We start from the raw sequence: 21376 nt of genomic DNA, 5'->3' as shown, positions 1-21376 counted from the left end.
GTCTCGCTCTGTTTCTCAGTTTGGAGTATAGTGGCACGATCTTGGCTCACTGCAGCCTCTGCCTCCTGGGTTCAAGCCATTCTCTTGTCTCAGCCTCCCAAGTAGCTGGGATTGTAGGCGCTTGCCACCACACCTGCCTAATTTTTTGTATTTTTAGTAGAGATGGAGTTTCACCATATTGGCCAGGCTTGTCTCGAACTCCTGACCTTGTGATCTGCCCACCTTGGCCTCCCAAAGTGCTGGGATTACGGGCATTTGCCACTGCACCTGGCCTGGAATAGATATTTTAAAATGAGATCTCAGGCCAGGCGTGGTGGCTCATGCCTGTAATCCCAGCAATTTGGAAGGCTGAGGCAGGCACATTGCTTGAGCCCAGGAGTTCAAAACCAGCCTGGGCAACATGGCAACACCCCATCTCTACCAAAAAAAAAAAAAAAAAATTTAGCCAGGCATGGTGGTGCATTCCTGTAGTCCCAGCTACTTGGGAGGCTGAGGTGGGAGGATCATCTGAGCCTGGAGGTCCAGGCTGTGGTGAGCCATGATTGCACCACTGCACTCCAGCCCAGGCAATAGAGTGAGACCCTGTCTCAAAAAAAAAAAAAAAATTTAAATGGGTTATTAGCTGTTTTTGTTAAAGTACAACTCTGGCCTGTAGTTGGAAAACATGAATTAGTTACCATTACAAGTGTTATTTGAGCCCCCAAAGTTTATATTTTGTCTTTAACTTGCTTTTTTTTTTTTATATGTGTTCATGTTATGTATTTGTTTCCACAGGCAGGAGATGCTGCATGCTTCTACGATATAAAGTTGGGAAGGAGGCGGGTAGAGCACCATGATCACGCTGTTGTGAGCGGAAGATTGGCTGGAGAAAATATGACTGGAGCTGCTAAGCCGTACTGGCATCAGTCAATGTTCTGGTAATAGTGGTGTGCCTTGGGGACCCAACTGATTACAACTCAGTATCTCTAGGACCATAACACAGAGTTATGGCTTGGTTTTATTATGAGCCAGTTAGCTTCATACAGAAGGGAAAAAAGTCCATCTCATGTCCACACTTTCTACCCTCAGGTAGCCATCTGGCAGAAATGTCCTATTTAGTTTTTCACCAAACTGATCCTTTTGTAAAACATCAAAAGAGAAAAAAAATTATTTTAAGTGTTCTGTCTGGCATATGTTAGACTAGGTGAATGAATGGAGATGGCACCAGCACTTCAGGCAAAATAGCTCAGAGGCCGAGGTGGGCGGATCACGAGGCCAGGAGTTCGAGACCAGCCTGACCAACATGGTGAAACCCCGTCTCTACTAAAAATACAAAAATTAGCTGGACGTGGTGGCACGTACCTGTAATCCCAGCTACTTGGTAGGCTGAGGCAGGAGAATTGCTTGGACCCGGGAGGTGGAGGTTGCAGTGAGCCGAGATCACACCACTGCACTCTGGCCTGGGCGACAGCGAGACTCCGTCTCAAAAAAGAAAAAAAAGAATGTCAGAAAGCATTCCAGTCCTAAAAGATGAAGGCTGGTCTGGTGTGGTTGCTCATGCCTCTAATCCCAGCACTTTGGGAGGCCGAGGCTGGGGGATTGCTTAAGCCTAGAAGTTCAAGACCAACCTGGGCAACATAGCAAGAGCTCATCTGAATTTTTTAAATAAAAAGTTTTTAAAAGTTAAAAAGAAAAGTTGGAGGCTAAGGGGAAATACTGTAGGTTAATGAAACCATAAAATATCTCAAATTCTGAATTCCATAAATGTGGAACACTAAAGCTTCAAAAAGGGAATTTCAAGACAAAAGTAGTGAATAGCAAAAGTGGGAACCTCATCACTTTCCAAATGTGGCATGGGATAAAAGCATGAATAAATTCAAGAACGTTTCAATCACTGCATGGATATGTGGTCGTGTATAATGGCTTTTTAAGGAAAAGTCAAAGCTATTAGGGTTAATCTTACTTTCTCATGGTCATCCCTAGATGCTCTAGCAACAGCAGATCAGTTTGGCATCTCTTGTGATATGCATACTAAGTTGTTTGGTTGGCATAAGAGTGTGGTGTTGGTCGAGCGCGGTGGCTCACGTCTGTAATCCCTGCACTTTGGGAGGCCAAGGCGGGCAGATTACTTGAGGTCAGGAGTTCAAGACCAGCCTGGCCAACATGGTAAAACCCCGTCTCTACTAAAAATACAAAAATTGGCCGGGCGCAGTGGCTCACGCTTGCAATCCCAGCACTTTGGGAGGCCGAGGCGGGTGGATCACGAGGTCAGGAGATCGAGACCACGGTGAAACCCCGTCTCTACTAAAAATACAAAAAAATTAGCCGGGCGTGGTGGTGGACGCCTGTAGTCCCAGCTACTCAGGAGGCTGAGGCTGGAGAATCACTTGAACCCAGGAGGCAGCGGTTGCAATGAGCTGAGTTCGCACCTATTGCACTCCAGCCTGGGCAACGAGTGAAACTCTGTCTCAAAAAAAAAAAAAAAAATGCAGTGTCATGGAGAATATGTGGTACTGTGTCATTCCTTACAGTCCCTTGACAGAACACCCTCTTCTCTCTTCTTAGGAGTGATTTGGGCCCCGATGTTGGCTACGAAGCTATTGGTCTTGTGGACAGTAGTTTGCCCACAGTTGGTGTTTTTGCAAAAGCAACTGCACAAGACAACCCCAAATCTGCCACAGAGCAGTCAGGTAAGAAAGTCCCAGCACTCCTCTCCTCTCGGAGAGTGTTGAGAAGCAGTGAGTGGTCCAGATTCTCCTGAACAAGGGGTTTCTGTATTGGCCAGAGGGGGTTGTCAGTGAAAGCCTCTCTTCATGTTGTTCTTTAAAAGAAACCAAACCCCAAGTCCTCACTCTTTAGTGGTCTGAGATTTGGCAAAGTCAGGTATCCTGGTCAAAGCATAGATTCAAATATTGCGGGTATCTGTCCTAGACGTTGGACAGTGGCTAGCTCAACGACACTGTTGTTTTGTTTGTCTCTGGAAAGACCTAAGGAAGAAAACAAGAAAACCTGAACGTTTTAGGTTGCGTTTTTATTTTTCTTTCTTTCAGTTGTCATTTTTATTATTTTGCTTCAGACGAATCTCAAGAACACGGCCTGAGAGCCTTAGCTTAAGACTGGCTATCCTCCATGGGTCCTGGGCAGGGAGGAACTGGGCTGAGTAGTTATTTAGCTGCCTCTCATTCCATTTGGCAGATCTTAATGCCAGATTTTCTTTAGATGGGAGGCATCTCTCTTGGAATGGACTTCTCTCCCACAGATGTCTTTCATTAACTCCGAGACCTTATTCCTTGACCTTAGCTCAAGTTATTTAACCTCTGCGTCCTTTTGCCAGAGGTGTCTCAAGGGCAAGGTGCTCTTTAAGAAGGAGAAAGCAAGACATTATATGGATATGTAGGTCCTTTTCCTGTGTAATTCTAATGTATTCCATATTCCTTAATTCTGATCTCTCCTAGTAAGTGGATTCATGTCACTGCTCTGTCCACTGGACAGTATTATTTGGAGGCTGGTGGTTCTCAGAAAGCAAGGTGCCCCCTTCCTATGTCACCCTTCCCTTCCCCTCTTTCTCTAGGAAGAAATGCCTCCACTATGGTTTTTCCATATGGAAGTGCCTTCTGCTTTGTCTAAAGTATCTGTCTAATAGCACTGTCCAATAGCACTTTCTGCTGCGATGGAAATGTTCCATCTCTGCTCTGTCCAGTACGTTAGCCACTAGCCACATGTAGCTTTTGAGCTCATGAAATATGGTGAGTGCAGATAAGGAACTGAATTTTACATCTTACTTAGTTTGAAATGATGTTCATTTACATGGCTGTGGCTAGTGGCTACTGTATTTGGACCACGCAGCTCTAGAATTATTTCTTAGAGGACAAGAACCAGCCTTCTGCAGTTTGAAGAAATCCAGATACCAGGAAATATTCATAGCATGAATTTAAAATGAGATAATAAGGGAGGGAAGTTTTGGGTCAGACTGACCCTGTGCCCAGGAGCTGGCAAGGAGGACCTTTCCTTGGCTTTGTCACTGGAGAGGGGCTGGTGAAGGCCAGGGTTTGCTGAGGGGGCATAGAGAAACAAATCCTCTAGAAGTAGCTTGAAGCAGGCCTTGAAAGACTGTTGGCTTCTAGAATTTCCCAAGCTCATAATAACTGAAGTTTTGATTTTGCTTCTATGTTTATTTGTTTTGGGGGCTGGCCACAGGAACTGGTATCCGATCAGAGAGTGAGACAGAGTCCGAGGCCTCAGAAATTACTATTCCTCCCAGCACCCCGGCAGTTCCACAGGCCCCTGTCCAGGGGGAGGACTACGGCAAAGGTGTCATCTTCTACCTCAGGGACAAAGTGGTCGTGGGGATTGTGCTATGGAACATCTTTAACCGAATGCCAATAGCAAGGAAGGTAGGTGCCCGTCATAACTCTTAGAGGAAGATGGGAAGTACGGCTCAGAAACACTCCTGTAACTTCATCGGGTGCTCTGAGATGCATTGTGCCCCGCCCAGGTCAAATTGTGCCTGAGCAGAACAAAGGTATAGCCTTGGCTCAGGAACATTCTTTTTCACTTGGGACTTGGCTGGGTGACCTGGGATTTGGCAGGCTGCTTGTTTGGGGTTAGTAGAGAGCTGTTCCCACAACTCCCTCCCAGTGTGATATGGGGACTGCCCCAGGTGGCCCCATTGTGTGGGCATGGCCTGAACACACATGGAGTGAGTTGGGGACCTGTTGTTACTCTCTCTCCCTCAGATCATTAAGGACGGTGAGCAGCATGAAGATCTCAATGAAGTAGCCAAACTATTCAACATTCATGAAGACTGAAGCCCCACAGTGGAATTGGCAAACCCACTGCCGCCCCTGAGAGGAGGTCGGATGGGTAAAGGAGCATTTTTTTATTCAGCAGACTTTCTCTGTGTATGAGTGTGAATGATCAAGTCCTTTGTGAATATTTTCAACTATGTAGGCAAATTCTTAATGTTCACATAGTGAAATAAATTCTGATTCTTCTAAATTAAATTCTGTTCTCTTGTCAAGGGGGCAGGTGGGTGAAGGTGGAAAGCCACACATTAGAAAGCAAGCAAACTGCAGCACCGACCAAGCGCAGGATTTTTCTCAGCCATGTATTCATGCCCTACTCCACACGCAAAACTGCTTTCATTTCCGAACTTCCCTCACCCCTCCAGACCTCTCTGCACACACCTGCTGTGGCCTCGGCCCACAACACTTGACTCCCCTCCTCTCCTCTCAGGAAGTTCACTATCTCTGAAGACTTTCCCAGCCTTCCAAGCCTCATCCTTGTGTATCTGTCTACCTGCTAGCCCATGACTTCCTGGAAGCAGGAGCCCTGACGTTAAGGCCTTGCTCACGGTTTTATCTCCAGAGCTTAGCACAGGGTCTGCTTCATAGTAAGTGCTTCATAGATCATTGTCGAATGAGTGAACAAATAAATGTATGGAATAGACTCTGTTTTACCTGGAACAACTCCTGTCCCAGAACTGGATTGGGTCCTGCAGGGGACAGAAAGGGCACTTACTACAAATCTGAGTTCAGAGACCTGGTTCTTCACAGTTAAACCTGGAGACGGACTCATGGAAGGACCATCATCTCTTGACTCTTCTGCCTGCTGTCCTCATGCCAGACATCTGTCCTCTCTTAAGCTCCTTTTCTCTAAAATATGCTTATGGGCATACCTCACTTTACAGATTATTTCCTGGGAATACGATTCAAAGTTTCACAAGTCAACTCATTGTTTGCCATTTTAGATTGCTTAACTTTTAAAAATCAAATATTATTATTATTATTATTATTATTATTATTTTGAGATGGAGTTTTGCTCTTGTTGCCCAGGCTGGAGTGCAGTGGTGCGACCTAGGCTCACCACAACCTCTACCTCCCAGATTCAAGTGATTCTCCTGCCTCAGCCGCCCAAATAGCTGGGATTACAGGCATGCGCCACCACGCCTGGCTAATTTTGTATTTTTAGTAAAGATGGGGTTTTTCCATGTTGGTCAGGCTGGTCTCAAACTCCCTACCTCAGGTTATCTGCCCGCCTCGGCCTCCCAAAGTGCTGGGATTACAGGTGTGAGTCACCGCACCTGGCCTAAAAACATCAAATCTTATTTAAGAGGAATTTGTTACTACTTTCAAGAGTCCTGTTGTGAAACTCCATGTATATAAAAAGAAAATTATTACCAGTCTGGATTTTTTTTTAAATATTGGGTTTGATTAAGGGCAGTTTCAGCTTCAACCAAATCCCTTCTGAACACTGGGAGAACAGGCCAAATCTCCACCATAAGAATTTGCACTACGGGTATACCGTACAATACTATATGGATACAGGTTTAGTCGAATGTGATCATATCCAAATGATATATCCAAATACATATGTAGAAAACTCATCTAGGATCAGGCGCAGTGGCTCATGCCTGTAATCCCAGCACTTTGGGAGGCCGAGGCAGGTGGATAACCTGAGGTCAGGAGTTCGAGACCATCCTGGCCAACGTGGTAAAACCCCATCTCTACTAAAAATACAAAAAGTCGCCGGGCATGGTGGCGTGCACCTGTAGTCCCAGCTACTCAGGAGGCTGAGACGGGAGAATTGCTTGAACCTGGGAGGTGGAGGTTACAGTGAGCCAAGATTGCGCCACTGCACTCCAGCCTGGGCAACACAGCAATATTCCGTCTCAAAAAAAAAAAAAAAGAAAACTCATCTAGTATCCTGTGACATAGAAATTATTATACAGCAGTAATTGCTGCTTATAGAGATGGGGGTAAGACTAAGATCCTAGTGTTCCACAAATCATTAAGAAAAGATCAAATTGTGATTTGTCTTGCTTTAGTGTTGTATACAGTTTTGTCAAATTCTTTGACAGTAGTTATCCTTGTATGGTATGTCATTGTAGTTCAGTGGATTGAAATTAAATGATCTATTCATCTAATCAATGTTCATTGGGTGCCTACTGTGAGCCAGGTAGATGTCAGAATAGAAAGATGGATAAAACATAGCCATTGCTTTTAAGGACCTCCTGGTGTTGGTGAGGAATGCAGACACGTGGGTGCAGAACTCCAATACAATGAGCTACATTCATAGAAGGACACAAAAAGTACTGTGGCCATGCCAAGAATGGAGAGATCAGCCACAGTAGCCATCCTGAGTCAACCACTGCTGTTAGGCCACTTCCTAAAGCACCACTTGTTCCATGTCCCCTCCCTGTTTAAAAATATACAGTGATTCCCTGTCACCAACCACATCAGGTTCAAAGTCTCCTGTAGTACTAAGCCCACTCTGCTTGGCTGACCTTCCCTATGACTTTTAATGTGGACATACACACACACACACACCTGGTTTATTGCCACCTTTAAACTTGTGTTCATGCTCTTCACGTCTGGAACGCCATCTCTCCTCCCTTTACCTATCCAAATCCTACTCATCTTTCAAGGCCTACATCAAGTCCTGCCTTGGTGGCATGGTACCAGTTGGACTAGTGCCCATGCATGATTTCTCTCTGAACTCCAGTTGCACTTAGCACCTTTGAGTGTAATTGTTCTTTAAGTCATTCTAAAGGAATTGTCACCTGTCCCAGAGTAGAGCCCATGTTTTCTTCTCAGGATGGGGACCATATTGATGCACCCTGGTGAAGTGCTGAGCAAGTCCTTGGTCGATTGGCTGGATGATGCTAGATAACAGGGCTGACTGTAAAAATGCACCTCTGTCTTGTAACCTCTGATCTCTGTAATTCAGGTTGTTTATAGGAGGATGTTCAGATCATCACCACTTCACTCACTGTCACAACTTGCCACTTATCCCAGGATGCATTTAATCTGCCCAAGCCCCTGAGGATCCTGGGGTCCAACTTCTTTCTTTCTTTTCTTTTTTTTTTTCTTTTTTCTTTTTCTTTTTTTTTTTTTTTTTTTTTTTTTGAGATGGAATCTCGCTCTGTTGCCCAGGCTGGAGTGCAGTGGGTGATCTCGGCTCACTGCAACCTCCACCTCCCGGGTTCAAGCGATTCTCCTGCCTCAGCCTCCCGGGTAGCTGGGATTACAAGCGCACGCCACCACACCTGGCTAATTTTTGTATTTTTAGTAGAGATGGGGTTTTGCCACGTTGGCCAGGCTGGTCTCGAACTCCTGACCTCAGGTGATCTGTCCGCCTCGGCCTCCCAAAGTGCTGAGATTACAGGCATGAGCCACTGGCCTCTAGGGTCTGATTTCTCACTCCACAGATAAGCAGTGCCAGTCAAGGTTTGGCCCTCAATAGCCGGTCTGTGATAAGCTGGGCCACACCACAATGTGGTGCAGGGCTAGTCCCACCCTGGGAAGAAGAGGCAGGCTTTGCCCAAAGAGCAGTCATCTAGAGCCCACCCATTTGACTTCAACCTCGCTTTCCTTGGCCATTTCACAAACAGTATCAGATGGTCCTTGGCACCACTTAGTGATGGTCCTAACCTCTGCCTGGCTACCTGTAAACCACAGCAGAGGGTGTCCTAATGTTTTTAAAGGTGGAGAGGTGGAACTGAGGGAAGGAAGGAAGTTTGATTGGAAAGGGGTTAGATTAAGCCTCTTAGTGAAGGATGAGGTCAACATTTGTGATTTTTTTGTTGTTGTTCTAATCGACAGGGCCTGTTTTGGAGACAAGAGGCTTTAAACAGAAAGGGCTGGGGGTGGGACTCCACAGTGACCTACTGCAGGCTGCTTCCTTGAAGGAAAATCAGCAGCTTCTCAAGAGACCCATTTATACAAAGGAACTCTCCCCTCCCTTCCCCCACTGCCCCTTCCCTTTCCCGCTCCTCTCCAGTTTGGCTGCTGCCATATCCCTTCTGTACGTCCTTCCCTGACTCCACCTAAAGCCAGGCACCCTTGCTGCCCTAGAGATTGTTGGGACTCGCTCCCAGTACCTTGCTTTCTGGGCAGAGGGGAAGTTCTGCTGGGCCCAGAGGTGAAGTAAGACTGCCTCTGGTCTCTTTCCCATCTTATCAGGGAATTCCTGGCGGGCACAGACACGCGTACACAAAACCACACACAGATACACTCACTCAGCCCAAGCCAGTGATGACGTTCCCCTGCCTGGCTGGTTCTACGTATGGGTGTGACTAGGTCAAAGAGGACAGGGAGGGTCTAAATATTTAGATACTGGACTGCCAAGCCCTCGATGGAAACCAGAGATCCTCTCAAAATGAACATTTGCAGAAAGAAAAGCAGCCTCTGGTGTCTCTGGAAGCTCGCCCGGTACTGTCGGCCAGGACTTGGTGTTGCTACCAACTGGCCTGGCACTCACAGCTAGATCTGGGTGTTCTGCTGAACATACATTCATAGGACATCAGCATTATACAAGGCTACTCTGTGACCATGGTGAATTGAGACAAAAACAAGACCGCTCCATAATCATGTGAACACAGACAAAAACATGAAGATTGCCTGAACCTTGAAAATGACCAAACACCCCCCACCCCCATCCTGGTTTTTCTGAGTAGCTGCTGCTTCCTTACCAATTGCGGCTTCAGCCTCGCTCTTGTCTGCCCTCCTCTTGGATAAGATTGAGTTGATAAGATACCCAATCCAATCACAGAATCACCAGCATCCAGCCCAGAACAAAGCCTGACATCCTTAAACCTTCCTCCAAATCCCCTGACCCAACCTGAATCCTCTAAGTCTTTTCTAGCGCCCTCTTCCTGAGGCATGGCAGGGTTCCCCCATGGGGCGCCTTCTTTCTTGCTGCAATGAGCAATAAACCTAACTTGTTTGACCATGTTCCTGGTGGTCTTTGACCAGAGGGGGTTGACAATTTGGACACAAATAGCCAAACTATCCTCTGGAGGACCACTGTCAGGCAGAGACCCCAGTGAATTTCACCTAGTCGTGTGCCTTTATGAAGACCTTACCTAGTCCTGGTGGAGCCTCCAAGGTCTGTGTTTCGGTTGGGGAAAGCCCAGGAGTTGTGTCTTGTGTTGGGGGACAGAGGTACCTGGCTTCCCAGGCAGGTTCTCACCTAGGATGTCTTGGCATTTGCAGTACAACACAGAGATGCTTCTCAGGGAGTATCTAGCATAGGTATTGAATTTATAAATAATATACAAATAAATGTATTCATTTCTTTAACATTTTCTGAGCAATTAATGCATGCCATAGTACTGTACTAGGCTCTGGAGATAGGAAGATGAGTAATATATTGTCCCTGTCTTCCTTTAATGGCTTTATAACCAAGTGGTGGCCACAGACAAGTCAATAGGGATTATCAGTGTCACCTAACTGCTGGGAGTATGATAAGTGAGTTCCGATTGGAACTTCATTGCTTCTCCAGTTGCTTTACTGTTCTGCTTCTGTCTATTCTAGGCATTTTTTAAAAAAATAGAGATGGGGTCTTACTTTGTTGCCCAGGCTGTTCCCAAACTCCTGGGTTCAAGCGATCCTCCCATCTCAGCCTCCCATAGTGCTGGGATTACTGGCATGAGCCACTGTGACTGGCCTATTCTAGGCTTTTCCTTCACCGACCAAATCATAGTTCCCCTGTTTTATGGTTGTGTCTTCTCTGTCATCACTTTGGAAAGAATATGGAGAGTGCTCTGCTTCATAGAAGATGGAGCTGACATTCCTTTCACCCAGAGATTACACATCTCCCTCTTCACTCTTCCTCAGATCTTTCATTCTCCCTCCTCCTCTCAGAATCTCTGCAGTCTTCCCCTCTTGTTTTTCTTTTCTTTTTTTTTTTTTTTGAGACAGAGTCTCCCTCTGTTGCCCAGGCTGGAGTGTAGTGAGTGGTGTGATCTCGGCTCACTGCAACCTCCACCTCCCGGGTTCAAGTGATTCTCCTGCCTCAGCCTCCTGAATAGCTGGGATTACAGGTGCCCGCCACCAAGCCACCATGCTAATGTTTTTTGTATTCTTAATAGAGATGGGATTTCGCCATGTTGGCCAGCCTGGTCTTGAACTCCTGACCTCAGGTGATCCACCCATCTCGGCCTCCCAAAGTGTTGGGATTACCGGTGTGAGCCACTGTGCCTGGCAACCCCGTGTTTCCCTTTTCCCTGTGTTTCCTCTTCGGGTTCCAGGGGCTGCTCCCTGCTCATGTGTTTTCTCCCAAAGCAGAGGAGCACAGTGAAAAGAACACTCTTCCGGATTTCAGCCGCAGTGCTGCCGCTCACTGCCTGGATGGCTTTGGGCAACTAGTTTCTGAGCTCTCTGCTTCCTCATCTGTAAAATGAGAACAGACTAGGTCATCTCTCACCTTCAGCCCTGACCTCCTGTGTATGCAACAGTCTTTCGGTGTTTGCATGGGACTTTCTTCATCTCTCCATCTCTCAGTTGCTGTTTACCTCTAAGGTCTAGAGAGGCTGCTAATGGAACCCAAGGCCCTTGGCAGCCATCTCCCCATGCCTCTGCTGTCCCTTTGGCTCTACTAGATGTACAGGTTTTGCTGGTTTTTGTTTTGTTTTTAGTTTATGGCTTTTGTTTATAGTTTCTTTTTCTTTGACCTACCCAGTTACATTTGGACCTGGGACCCCTAGAAATTGTACATTGTACATTGTCTTATTTCCTCTCCACGGAGAGTTTGACAGCCTCAAAACTGGGCTCCATGAAACGGGTCATCCTTCAGCCCCTAAGCTAAAGTTTGGCTTCAAACCCAGAATTTCCACCAAGGAAGGCTTGACAGTGGGACTATTGTCAGCCATGATCCTAGCACATACATTCCTACGGGCTCCCAATCCCCAACAAACATGCCCTACAGAGCTGCTGTGTGGACAGCCATCATAACCCAGGCTTTCAACCTAATACCAAGGTAGGAGCTCAGAAAAGCTCCCTCATGCCATATAAGCCCAAGCCTTGAGACCAGCCCTTCTACCTCCCACCCTCCTTGCTCCTAGTCCATGGCCATTTCCATATTGACCATGGCCTTGGCAGAGCCGTGCCCTGAAGTGCAGTGACAAGCAAGCCAGGAAGCTTGCAAACTTCAACACCCAGCTTTGGCTCTTACCTTACAGACAAGGAAATTGCATACAGGCAAACAATGCCAATCCAGTACCACGATTTGCTAGGTGGGAAAGGATGCTTAAGGACTATGCCCCTCTGGAAGGAAAGGGGAGCTTTAGGTGTTTCGGAGGCCAGCAGGGCTCCTCTAACTTGAAGCCTTCCCTGGCCTGGGCCTGAGGCCCTTAGGCACCTTGTTGAAACTAATATTCTAAGCATATTAGAAATTCTTAGCATAAACTAATATTCTGGTTTCCCACCCCAGTGGAGAGGTGATGAGACAATCCAATCCTCTCATCCCTTCCACTGTCCTCAAATTAGTGTCACAAGGGGGTGGTATGAAAACCCAGACTCCTGGGCCTCCAAGTCACCCCCACCCTATCCGGAACTGGTCCACTATCAAGTTCCAGGAGAAAGGGCCAGTGACCTCTCAGATGATCGGCTCGACTTGCTGCTGGGGTCCGGAACAGCTCAAGGCTCAGAACACTCCACACTTCTCCCTTCAGTGGCAGAAGCTGTTCCAAATTCTGCCTGAAGCAAGCCCATGTTCTCACTTGTTCATTGGAACAGGTGGTTCCAAAGAAGAGCTATCAGCTTCCAGGTGAACCCCTCAGGCAGCCCCAAGGTTCTGAAGAGAGGGAAGGGGATCCCCAGACCCCTTCCCTTGGGTAGGCACTCCCTGAATGCAGTGGCTAATTACAAAAGGATACCTTAGTGAGAGCTTTGCCCAATCTTGCAAACATGCAATTCCCTCCTGGGCATTCCCTGTGCACCCCCAGAACAGCACAGGTGGCCAGGTTGGAACAGGGGCGCGGAGGTCTCCACGGGGACTCCCACCCGCCACCGCCCTCCCAGCTGCCCCACCGAAATCCTTCCCGGGGAGCCCAGAGCCGCTCCAGTTCGCCTGTCAGGACGGGAGGAAGAGGGGAGGCGGGAGTAGAAAAAAAGGATTCCAGCACTTTGGGAGGCTGAGGCGGGTGGATCACCTGAGGTCAGGAGTTCGCGACCAGCCTGGCCAACGTGGTGAAACCTTGTCTCTACTAAAAATGCAAAAGTTAGCTGGGCGTGGTGGCGGGCGCCTGTAATTCCAGCTACTCCGGAGGCTGAGGCAGGAGAATCGCTTGAACCTGGGGGTGGGGTGCGGAGGTTGCAGTGAGCCGAGATCGCGCCACTTCACTCCTGCCTAGGCGAAAGAGCGAGACTCCGCCAAAAAAAAAAAAAAAAAAAAAGAAAAAGGATTGAGGGGAAGTTTCAAAGGGTGTGCCGGGGAGCGGGGAAGAGTCTCATTCTCATGAGTCAGCGGATCCGGCCCAGTGTGACTTCACTGTTTCCCCAGAAGAGGCGCCCAGGGCAGGAGGCCGCTCAGAGCGCAGCAGCAGGAGTGGAAGCTTGGGGCGCTGGCTGCCTGCGCCAGGCAGGGCGCGGGACAAGGCTCGAGGCTGGGCTGGTCAGGCCGCTTGGGGCTGAGGCGGCGAAGGGAGGCCGCGTGCCAGCGAGGAAAGCTGGGGGCAGAGGAGCCGATATCGCCTCCTCCTGCTGCTCCTCCTTGGACGCCAGTTCCCGCCGCCGCCGCCGCCGCGTTCCGCGTGCAGGTGGCGCTGCAGAGGCGCCCGGGCGCACTGCTGGGCGGGTGGGGGCGCTCAACCTCACTAGGATCCGGGTTTGGAAGGCGCGCGAGCCCAGAAAGGGGGTGGCGAGAAAAACGCCACCAGCCCCCGCTGCTTCTCGGGCCGTCCCCGAACTCGAGAGAAGGACGCGCTCCTACCCCAGTGGCGGGAGAGTACGGAGATCAGCCCCGCGGCCGAGCGCCCCAGGTCGGGGGCTGGTTCCTGCGCGCTTCTGCAAAGTCCCTCGAGCCACCTCGCAGGCCCCACAGAGCCCCGGGCGGCTCCTAACTTCAGCAAAGGGATTGCAGTTTCGGGCGGTCTTTGCTCTCTGGGGATGGCGCTCTTGACCCGCAGGCAGTAGAATGGAAACTTTGAGTCGTGTCTGGGGCGTTGGGGGTGGGTTTCCCTGAACAGCCACTCTCTAGCCTGGCTCCCATGAGACTTAGAACGCATCTCCAGCACAGGGTTGCAGACTGTGACCAAGGCTGGGGCGCAGCCTGAGACTGGGCTCCGCCGAGATGAGAGGTAGAGGCTCTGCTTAAGTCCAGATCTAGAGTGACAGTTAGGTGTTCCATGCTTGTCAATCCGGTCTTCTGCAGCTATATAAGGGAAAAAGAAAGAAAGAAAAAAAAAAAAAACTAAGGGCTCATCTGGGGCTCAAACTTGCAACCTCTGTCTTCATAGACAGAACTTCATGTCTTAACTCCTTGCAGGCCCTGAGCTCTAGAAGCCATGATGCTGCCTTGGACATCCTCGTGGTGCTTGGTGGTTATGAGGTGGATGTTTACTTAACATATTGAGAATATCAAGGCACAAAAATAACCTTGTGGCCAGAACCTGTGGGGAAAAGTTGTTGGGGGCTCCAACCTCACCCTTTCCAGAAGCTAGAGTGGCCACTTCTGTGATACAAGTTGACATATAAAATATATGGGCAGAGTGTGTCCCTCTTTTCTGTGCCAAGAAATAAAAGCTGCACCCTGTGCTAGCATTCTGGGTGCCTCTCCTCCCCTCTCAGTCCGTCCAGTTCTCCTGCTTTCAGGGTGTCCAAAACCATCTGAGAAAGTTATCTAAAGACTTTCCATAAAGAAAGGGAAGGGGTGGGGGGAATCCAAAGGATCCTAAACGTTCCCAGGTCTCACTGTGTGCCAGGAGAAATACCGTCTGTCTCCCGCCCAGACCTCAGAGCCCGGGCCTTTTTCCTACAGGGCGGTGCCCAGCTATTCCTGGAAGCCCCCTCCTTTCTACCAGCCCCCTCCCCAAGGTGTCTCCTCCCAGAGCACGACCGAGGAAAAAGATCAGATCAGCAAAGCTTGACGCCCCCCTGCCCCCTCTTTCTGTCCCCAGTCTGACCTGCAGTCTCAGCCTGTGCCCTCTCCTGATGCCACGGCACCAGCTTCTTCTCCCAGAGCAGGACCTGAGCTGTGAGCTCTTCCCCAAGCCCCCCTAGGTGACCAGGAGAGGATCTGATATACTAATTTGTGTTAATGTGATACTGGGAGCTAATGGGGTCACGTGCTAACCACGGGTCCAAGCTCTAACTCAGCATCACAAACTCAACCCCAAGTTAAGGCTGCAGGGATGGGAATTTTGGGCTGACTAATCTCCACAGCTGGCTGGAGGGGGTGGGGGAGTGGGAGGAACCGAAGCCCCTGGACGATCCCAGGGTCTGGTGCCTTTGAGCTGCTGTCTCGGTTTCAGTTTCATCCTTGGCTGACACATTACTCCGAAGAGTGGAATTGCTTTGGTTTCCCTCCAGCCCCTCTCCCGTCCCTGGCCACCTCCGTTTTGGACTGCTAGCTCCCCTCGGTCAGCCCTTCTCTTCGTGAGGGGAGAGATGGGAAGATAATTTGGCAGCGACGAGGAAAAAATGTACACGTAGACACCCTGAGACGCACAGGCTCACATACCATACTGCTTTGCAGACAGACATATGCACACGCCCTCCACGAACACACACGCATGCACGAGGGGACCTGACATCCAAGACTTGAGCCTACACACACAAGCATATGCACACACACTCACACCCCGAACACAGTTATGCCCTCACTCACATCTGTGAGACCCACACAGACACGCACACAGGCAGGCAAGGCCCAGAGAGCCATGTTGCACACAGACCCGCATGCACACTCATACACCCTCACACACACAAACCAGCAGCAGCCGCCGAGTTGGATGGCTTCCTCAAAAGAGGGCTGGAAAGCTTGTTTGCTGCCAGCAAAGGGGCCTAGACATTCCGTGAAGTGACTCATACTGCACCTTTATACACATTGTTATATTTTTCTGCATTCAACAACAACAACCCTCAACCCCGATGTGGGGGCAGGGTGGGGAAACCGAAGAGTGGCTGCATTTCCACTGGGCCTCTGCTATGCCTCTGTCTAGCAAATGTTTCAGGCCTGTCCTCACTTCCCAGTGGATTGTGGCAATCCCAAAGAGCAGAATTGTCTACCTCCTGGTACAAACCTCAGCCCGGGCCTGCCCCTTGGGAGGATGCAGAGTGGATGAAATTGGGGGCTAATGCGTACCCCTCATAGACAATCCCCCATCCTACCTCATCCCTAGTCCTGGATATCTGGGGCCAGGCCCCATGGTCCCACTGTGGTGTCCCAGTCTGAGCCCCTCCTGATCTCTCCTCTCCAAGTGCCCTCCCCAATTCTCCTGAATCTGGCCTTACTGCCACCTCCTTGCACACTTCCGGGCAGTGGCATTCACTTTATATAATACATAGAGCCCCGTGCAGTGTGACTGGAGGCCCCTCCCTTCCCCTGGGTCTCTTCTCCATCTGAGGAAGAGATGTCAGCTTGATGGCTACTTGTGTCCCCATCCCCCAGCACACTCAAGGGCCCGCAGAAATTCACTTTGTGCTCGCTCTGGCAAAACCTCCCTGTGTTGACAATCTTGGTCTGCCTGCACCAGGCTGTGGGGAGATCAGCTAAGGCCAGGGCCTCCCCAACTTCACTCTGAGGACACATCAGGGGTCAAAGAGACGACACAGGACAGGTGTTGGGCTAGCAGATACTCACGGCTGAGGGGTTAACTCTGGCACCACTGGACAGTGGCCCCAAACCCCTGGATGCTGCATTGCCTCTGATAGGAGCCCAGGGCAGGTGCCTGCCTCTTTGCCCTGGTCCCAGGGACTTTGGCAAGCTGAGCTTTGGCTCCAAGGTAGGAGGAGTTGGGGATCAGTGGAGTTAGAGACTCCAGGGGGCTTGCCCTCATCTCATTTGCTGACTCTGCCCAAAGCCACTTCGTCCTCACTCTTTTTTTTTCTTTTCAAATGAACCACAGGTTTGAGTCTTTCCATCTCCCACACTCTCCAAATTTCCCACCATCCCAGAGGGCCCTCCTGAAGAACACGGAATCTGTTTCCCAAACAACAGGCCCACTCCCCAGCTGTCGGGGGCTGGGGGGTAGTGCCTCCCAGCAGCCACCATGCTCAGGGTGAGCACCTATTCACGGCCAGCAGCACCTCCTGTGTTGGCATCATCTCCTCCAGGCAGCCAGCCCTCCTGAGCTGCTGTCCAGCTCGACGACAAGTGAAAGCCAGTGATCTTCTGAAGTTCTGTAGGGGCTTTCATGGTGCTGGGAGGAGACATGTATAACTGTTTTTTTTTTTTTTTTTGAGATGGAGTCTTTGCTCTGTCACCCAGGCTGGAGTGCAGTGGCACGATCTCGGCTCACTGCAAGCTCCGCCTCCCGGGTTCACGCCATTCTCCTGCCTCAGCCTCCCGCATAGCTGGGACTACAGGAGCCCGCCACCACGCCCGGCTAATTTTTTGTATTTTTTAGTAGAGACGGGGTTTCACCGTGTTAGTCAGGATGGTCTCGATCTCCTGACCTCGTGATCCGCTCGCCTCGGCCTCCCAAAGTGCTGGGATTACAGGCGTGAGCCACTACACCCAGCCAATGTATAACTGTTTTTTTTTTTTTTTTTTTTTTTTGAGACGGAGTCTTGCTCTGTCACCCAGACTGGAGTGCAGTGGCGCAATCTCGGCTCACTGCAAGCTCCGCCTCCCGGGTTCACGCCATTCTCCTGCCTCAGCCTATCCGAGTAGCTGGGACTACAGGCGCCCGCCACCACGCCCGGCTAATTTTTTTGTGTGTTTTTTAGTAGAGACGGGGTTTCACCGTGGTCTCGATCTCCTGACCTCGTGATCCGCCCGCCTCGGCCTCCCAAAGTGCTGGGATTACAAGCATGAGCCACCGCGCCCGGCCTGTATAACTGTTTTAACGATTGTAAACTGAGCAGGGTGGGCTGCAGGGACCGAGTGGCTTTCCAAGAGCCCCAGTCAGGCATGTCTCCCAACCTATGAGGGTGGTGCAGATGAAAGTTGTGATCTGGGAAGTGGCTACCAACTCCGTCCTCTCATCTGCGTGCCTGCGCTTTAACCTGAGTCCACCTCCATCCCCAGTACAGGCCAAGGCCACAGACCGTCATCTGTGAAGAAAAGCTTTGGTATAACCAGCCCATGTTGCACACAGATCCACATGCCAAGGAGTTAAGTGAGGAGAGGGAGGAAGAAACCAGCCACCTTGTCTCCAAAGAACCTGGGGTGGCCAGGCACGGTGGCTTACGCCTGTAATCCCAGCACTTTGGGAGGCCGAGGCAGGTGGGTCACGAGGTCAAGAGTTCGATACCAGCCTGGCCAACACAGTAAAACCCTGTCTCTACTAAAAATACAAAAATTAGCTGAGCATGGTGGTGCGCACCTGTAGTCCCAGCTACTCGAGAGGCTGAGGCAGGAGAATTGCTTGAACCCGGGAGGCAGAGGTTGCAGTGAGCCAAGATCCCGCCACTGTACTCGAGCCTGGACGACAGAGTGAGATTCCGTCTCAAAATAATAATAATAATAATAATAATACAAAAAATTAGCTGAACGTGGTGGCAGGCGTCTGTAATCCCAGCTACTCGGGAGGCTGAGGTAGGAGGGCTGAGGCAGGAGAATCAATCACTTGAGCCTGGGAGGCAGAAGTTGCTGTGAGCCGAGATCGCACCATTGCATTCCAGCCTGGGCAACAAGAGCAAAACTCTGTCTCAAAAAAAAAAAAAAAAAAGGACCTGGGGTGATTTGCAGGAAAACATGATGGGCTATCAGGCACTGCTTGAGGAAAGGAATTCTGTTTTGCAGCTATTCAACAAGTTTTTTAGAACAAACACTGCTTATGCTGACCAGACACAACCTTGACTTGGAGATCTCTGCGTGCCACTTGGATACCCATGGCCTTGTCATATAAACCCAACAGATGCAAACCTGGGGTTATTGAATGCAACAGAAGAATGAGTACTGGCTTTATAGGAAGGATTATAGGGGGCTTCTCAGATTTACAGGTGGGAGGCTTCCTTTTACACCATAACCTCTCTCCCAGCTTTTGAATACACTCCTCGTTCCAAAAGTCTGATCCATAGGCAACTTTCCTTTTCTTTCTCTCTCTTTCTTTCTTTTTCTTTCTTTCTTTCTTTTTCTTTCTTTCTTCTTTCTTTCTCTCTCTTTCTTTCTTTTTCTTTCTCCTTCCTTCCTTCCTCTCTCTCTCTTTTTCTTTCTTTCTTTCTTTTTTCTTTCCCCTTCCTTCCTTCCTTCCTTCCTTCCTTCCTTCCTCCCTCCCTCCCTCCCTCCCTCCCTCCCTCTCTCTTTCTTTCTTTTTGACAGTTTCTCTCTGTCACCCAGGCTGGAGTGCAATGGCGTGATATCGGCTCACTGCAACTTCTGCCTCCTGGGTTCAAGTGATTCTCCTGCCTCAGCCTCCAGAGTAGCTGGGATTACAGGCGCCCACCACCACGCCCAGCTAATTTTTGTATTTTTAGTAGAGATGGCGTTTCACCATGTTGGTCAGTCTGGTCTTGAACTCCTGACCTCAGGTAATTCACCTGCCTCGGCTTCCCAAAGTGTTGGGATTACAGGCATGAGCCACTGTGCCTAGCCAATAGGCAACTTTTCTAGTATGTGTCTATGGTGGTATGTTCGGGCTCTGGCCACAGAAACTGTGGTGTTGTGGTATATTGCTCTGCCCACAAGTTTGAATAGAATTTGTTGAGGGTAAGGAGTTAAGTGAGCAGAGAGAGGGAGAAATCAGCCACCTCATCTCCGAAGAACCTGGGGTGATTTGCAGGAAAACATGGGCTATCAGGCACTGCTTGAAAAAAAGAGATAAAGGCCAGGCATGGCGGCTCATGCTTGTAATCCTGACACTTTGGGAGGCCGAGGTGAGAGAATCGCTTGAGCCCAGGAGTTCAAGACCAGCCTGGAAAACATGGCAAAACCCTGTCTCTACAAAAAATACAAAAATTAGCCAGGCATGGTGGCATGCATCTGTAGTCCCAGCTACCCCGGAGGCCAAAGAGAGGGAGGATCGCTTGAGCCCAGGAGTTGGAGGCTGCAGTGAGCTATGATCGTACCACTGCACTCCAGCCTGGCAATACAGCAAGACCTTGCCTCTGGAAAAAAAGAAAAAGGAGACAAAGAGGGGCTCTGAAAGCTGTTAAAGTGGAAGGGCAAGTTGAGTGTGCAAGTAGGGAGATGGAAGTACATGGGCTGTGGGCAACACAGAGGCCCCTCCCGCTCCTTGCAGGACTCAAGTTTTGAGACCCGAGACCACCCAGTCAGGGTTGGAGACTGGGGGAAGCAGGGCTGGAAGGAGAAAGGCTCAGAGTGCTCCGCTCATGGTGCAGGCTGGGCATCCATGGGCAACTCGAGAAGGGGAATTCCTGCCAAGTCAGGGAATGAGCCATTGGTAGAAACAGCATGGCTGTCGTCAGGAGAATGGTGATCTCAGCCTGGCTGGCCCCACCTGGCTTGGGCTCACCCAGCAGGTAAGTGGAAGAGCGGTGAGCCGTGTGGGGAAGGAGAAGGGCAGCCAGGAAGGTCATTCAGGTGGCCCACGGCTCCCCAAGGCGAGGTCAGCCTTTTTCATCAAGGGGGTGGGGCTTGCTTTGGCTGCAACGCGCAGATCATGGGGCTGTGGTTAGTTCTGAAAGGCTGGGGAAGGTGGGAACTTATGGGATTCCCACAAGCCGTGGGCTGCAAGGCGCTGGCAGGCGTTAGGGCCAGTCACCATGAGCTGGTTGGCAGTGCCGACCTCTCTTCCTGCCCTTCCCAAAAGGGAAACCTCTCCTTGCATGCTGCCTTGAGGCTTCAGCCTTGGTTCAAACTACATTCGCTTGCAGGAGGGATCCACCATTAGTCCTGAGCAACTTCAGCCCTGGCCCTGTCATACTTTCTCCTGAGAGCTGGGTTGAGAAAGGGAAATGAAGATGAACATGACACCTAAGAAACCTAACATTATTGAAGACTTACTAGGCACCAGACACTGCCATAGACATTTGTTATCTCATTCAGTCCTTGCCACAGCCTTGGGAGATAGGTTCATATTGTCTCCAATTTAAAAATAAGAAAAGCGAGGCTGGGGGCAGGGAAATGGGGATGGTTAATGGGTACAAAAATACAGTTAGAATGAGTAAAATCTAGTACCTGATAGCACTACAGGATGCCTGCAGTCAACGATAATTTATTGCACATTTAAAAATAACTAGGGCCAGGCGCGGTGGCTCACGCCTGTAATCCCAGCACTTCGGGAAGCCAAGGTGGGCACATCACCTGAGGTCAGGAGTTCGAGACCAGCCTGACCAACATGGAGAAACCCCATCTCTACTAAAAATACAAAAATTAGCCGGGTGTGGTGGCGCATGCCTGTAATCCCAGTTACTAGGGAGGCTGAGGCAGGAGAATCACTTGAACCCAAGAGGTAGAGATTGCGGTGAGCCGAGATCACACCATTGCACTCCAGCCTGGGCAAGAAGAGTGAAATTCCGTCTCAAAAAAAAAAAAATCTAAACTAAAA

The 21376-nt window shown here is 49.7% G+C and overlaps 2 protein-coding genes across 4 annotated transcripts in view; one reads left to right on the top strand and one right to left on the bottom strand.

Moving 5' to 3' along the window:
• Positions 1-4977, top strand: part of AIFM1 (apoptosis inducing factor mitochondria associated 1) — a 36673-nt gene extending 31696 nt beyond the window's left edge. For all 3 annotated transcript variants that reach the window (XM_055266859.2, XM_055266860.2, XM_055266861.2), the window contains 4 exons: positions 775-917; positions 2545-2669; positions 4177-4373; positions 4716-4977. In XM_055266859.2, coding sequence (XP_055122834.1) covers positions 775-917; positions 2545-2669; positions 4177-4373; positions 4716-4787 — 537 coding nt within the window. In that variant the 3' untranslated portion in view covers positions 4788-4977. The remainder of the gene's footprint in view (positions 1-774; positions 918-2544; positions 2670-4176; positions 4374-4715) is intronic.
• A 2518-nt stretch (positions 4978-7495) lies between these two features.
• Positions 7496-21376, bottom strand: part of LOC134735983 (collagen, type I, alpha 1a-like) — a 40695-nt gene continuing 26814 nt past the window's right edge. Inside the window, exons 9-10 of the mRNA XM_063634592.1 lie at positions 13055-14133; positions 7496-10771 (exon numbers count right to left, since the gene is read on the bottom strand). Coding sequence (XP_063490662.1) covers positions 13577-14133 — 557 coding nt within the window. The 3' untranslated portion in view covers positions 7496-10771; positions 13055-13576. The remainder of the gene's footprint in view (positions 10772-13054; positions 14134-21376) is intronic.

This window comes from Symphalangus syndactylus, chromosome X, assembly GCF_028878055.3.
Source record: "Symphalangus syndactylus isolate Jambi chromosome X, NHGRI_mSymSyn1-v2.1_pri, whole genome shotgun sequence".
NCBI lineage: Eukaryota > Metazoa > Chordata > Mammalia > Primates > Hylobatidae > Symphalangus > Symphalangus syndactylus.
The sequence above is the reverse complement of the archived record's forward strand: the minus strand, read 5'-3'. Positions and strand labels throughout refer to the sequence as shown.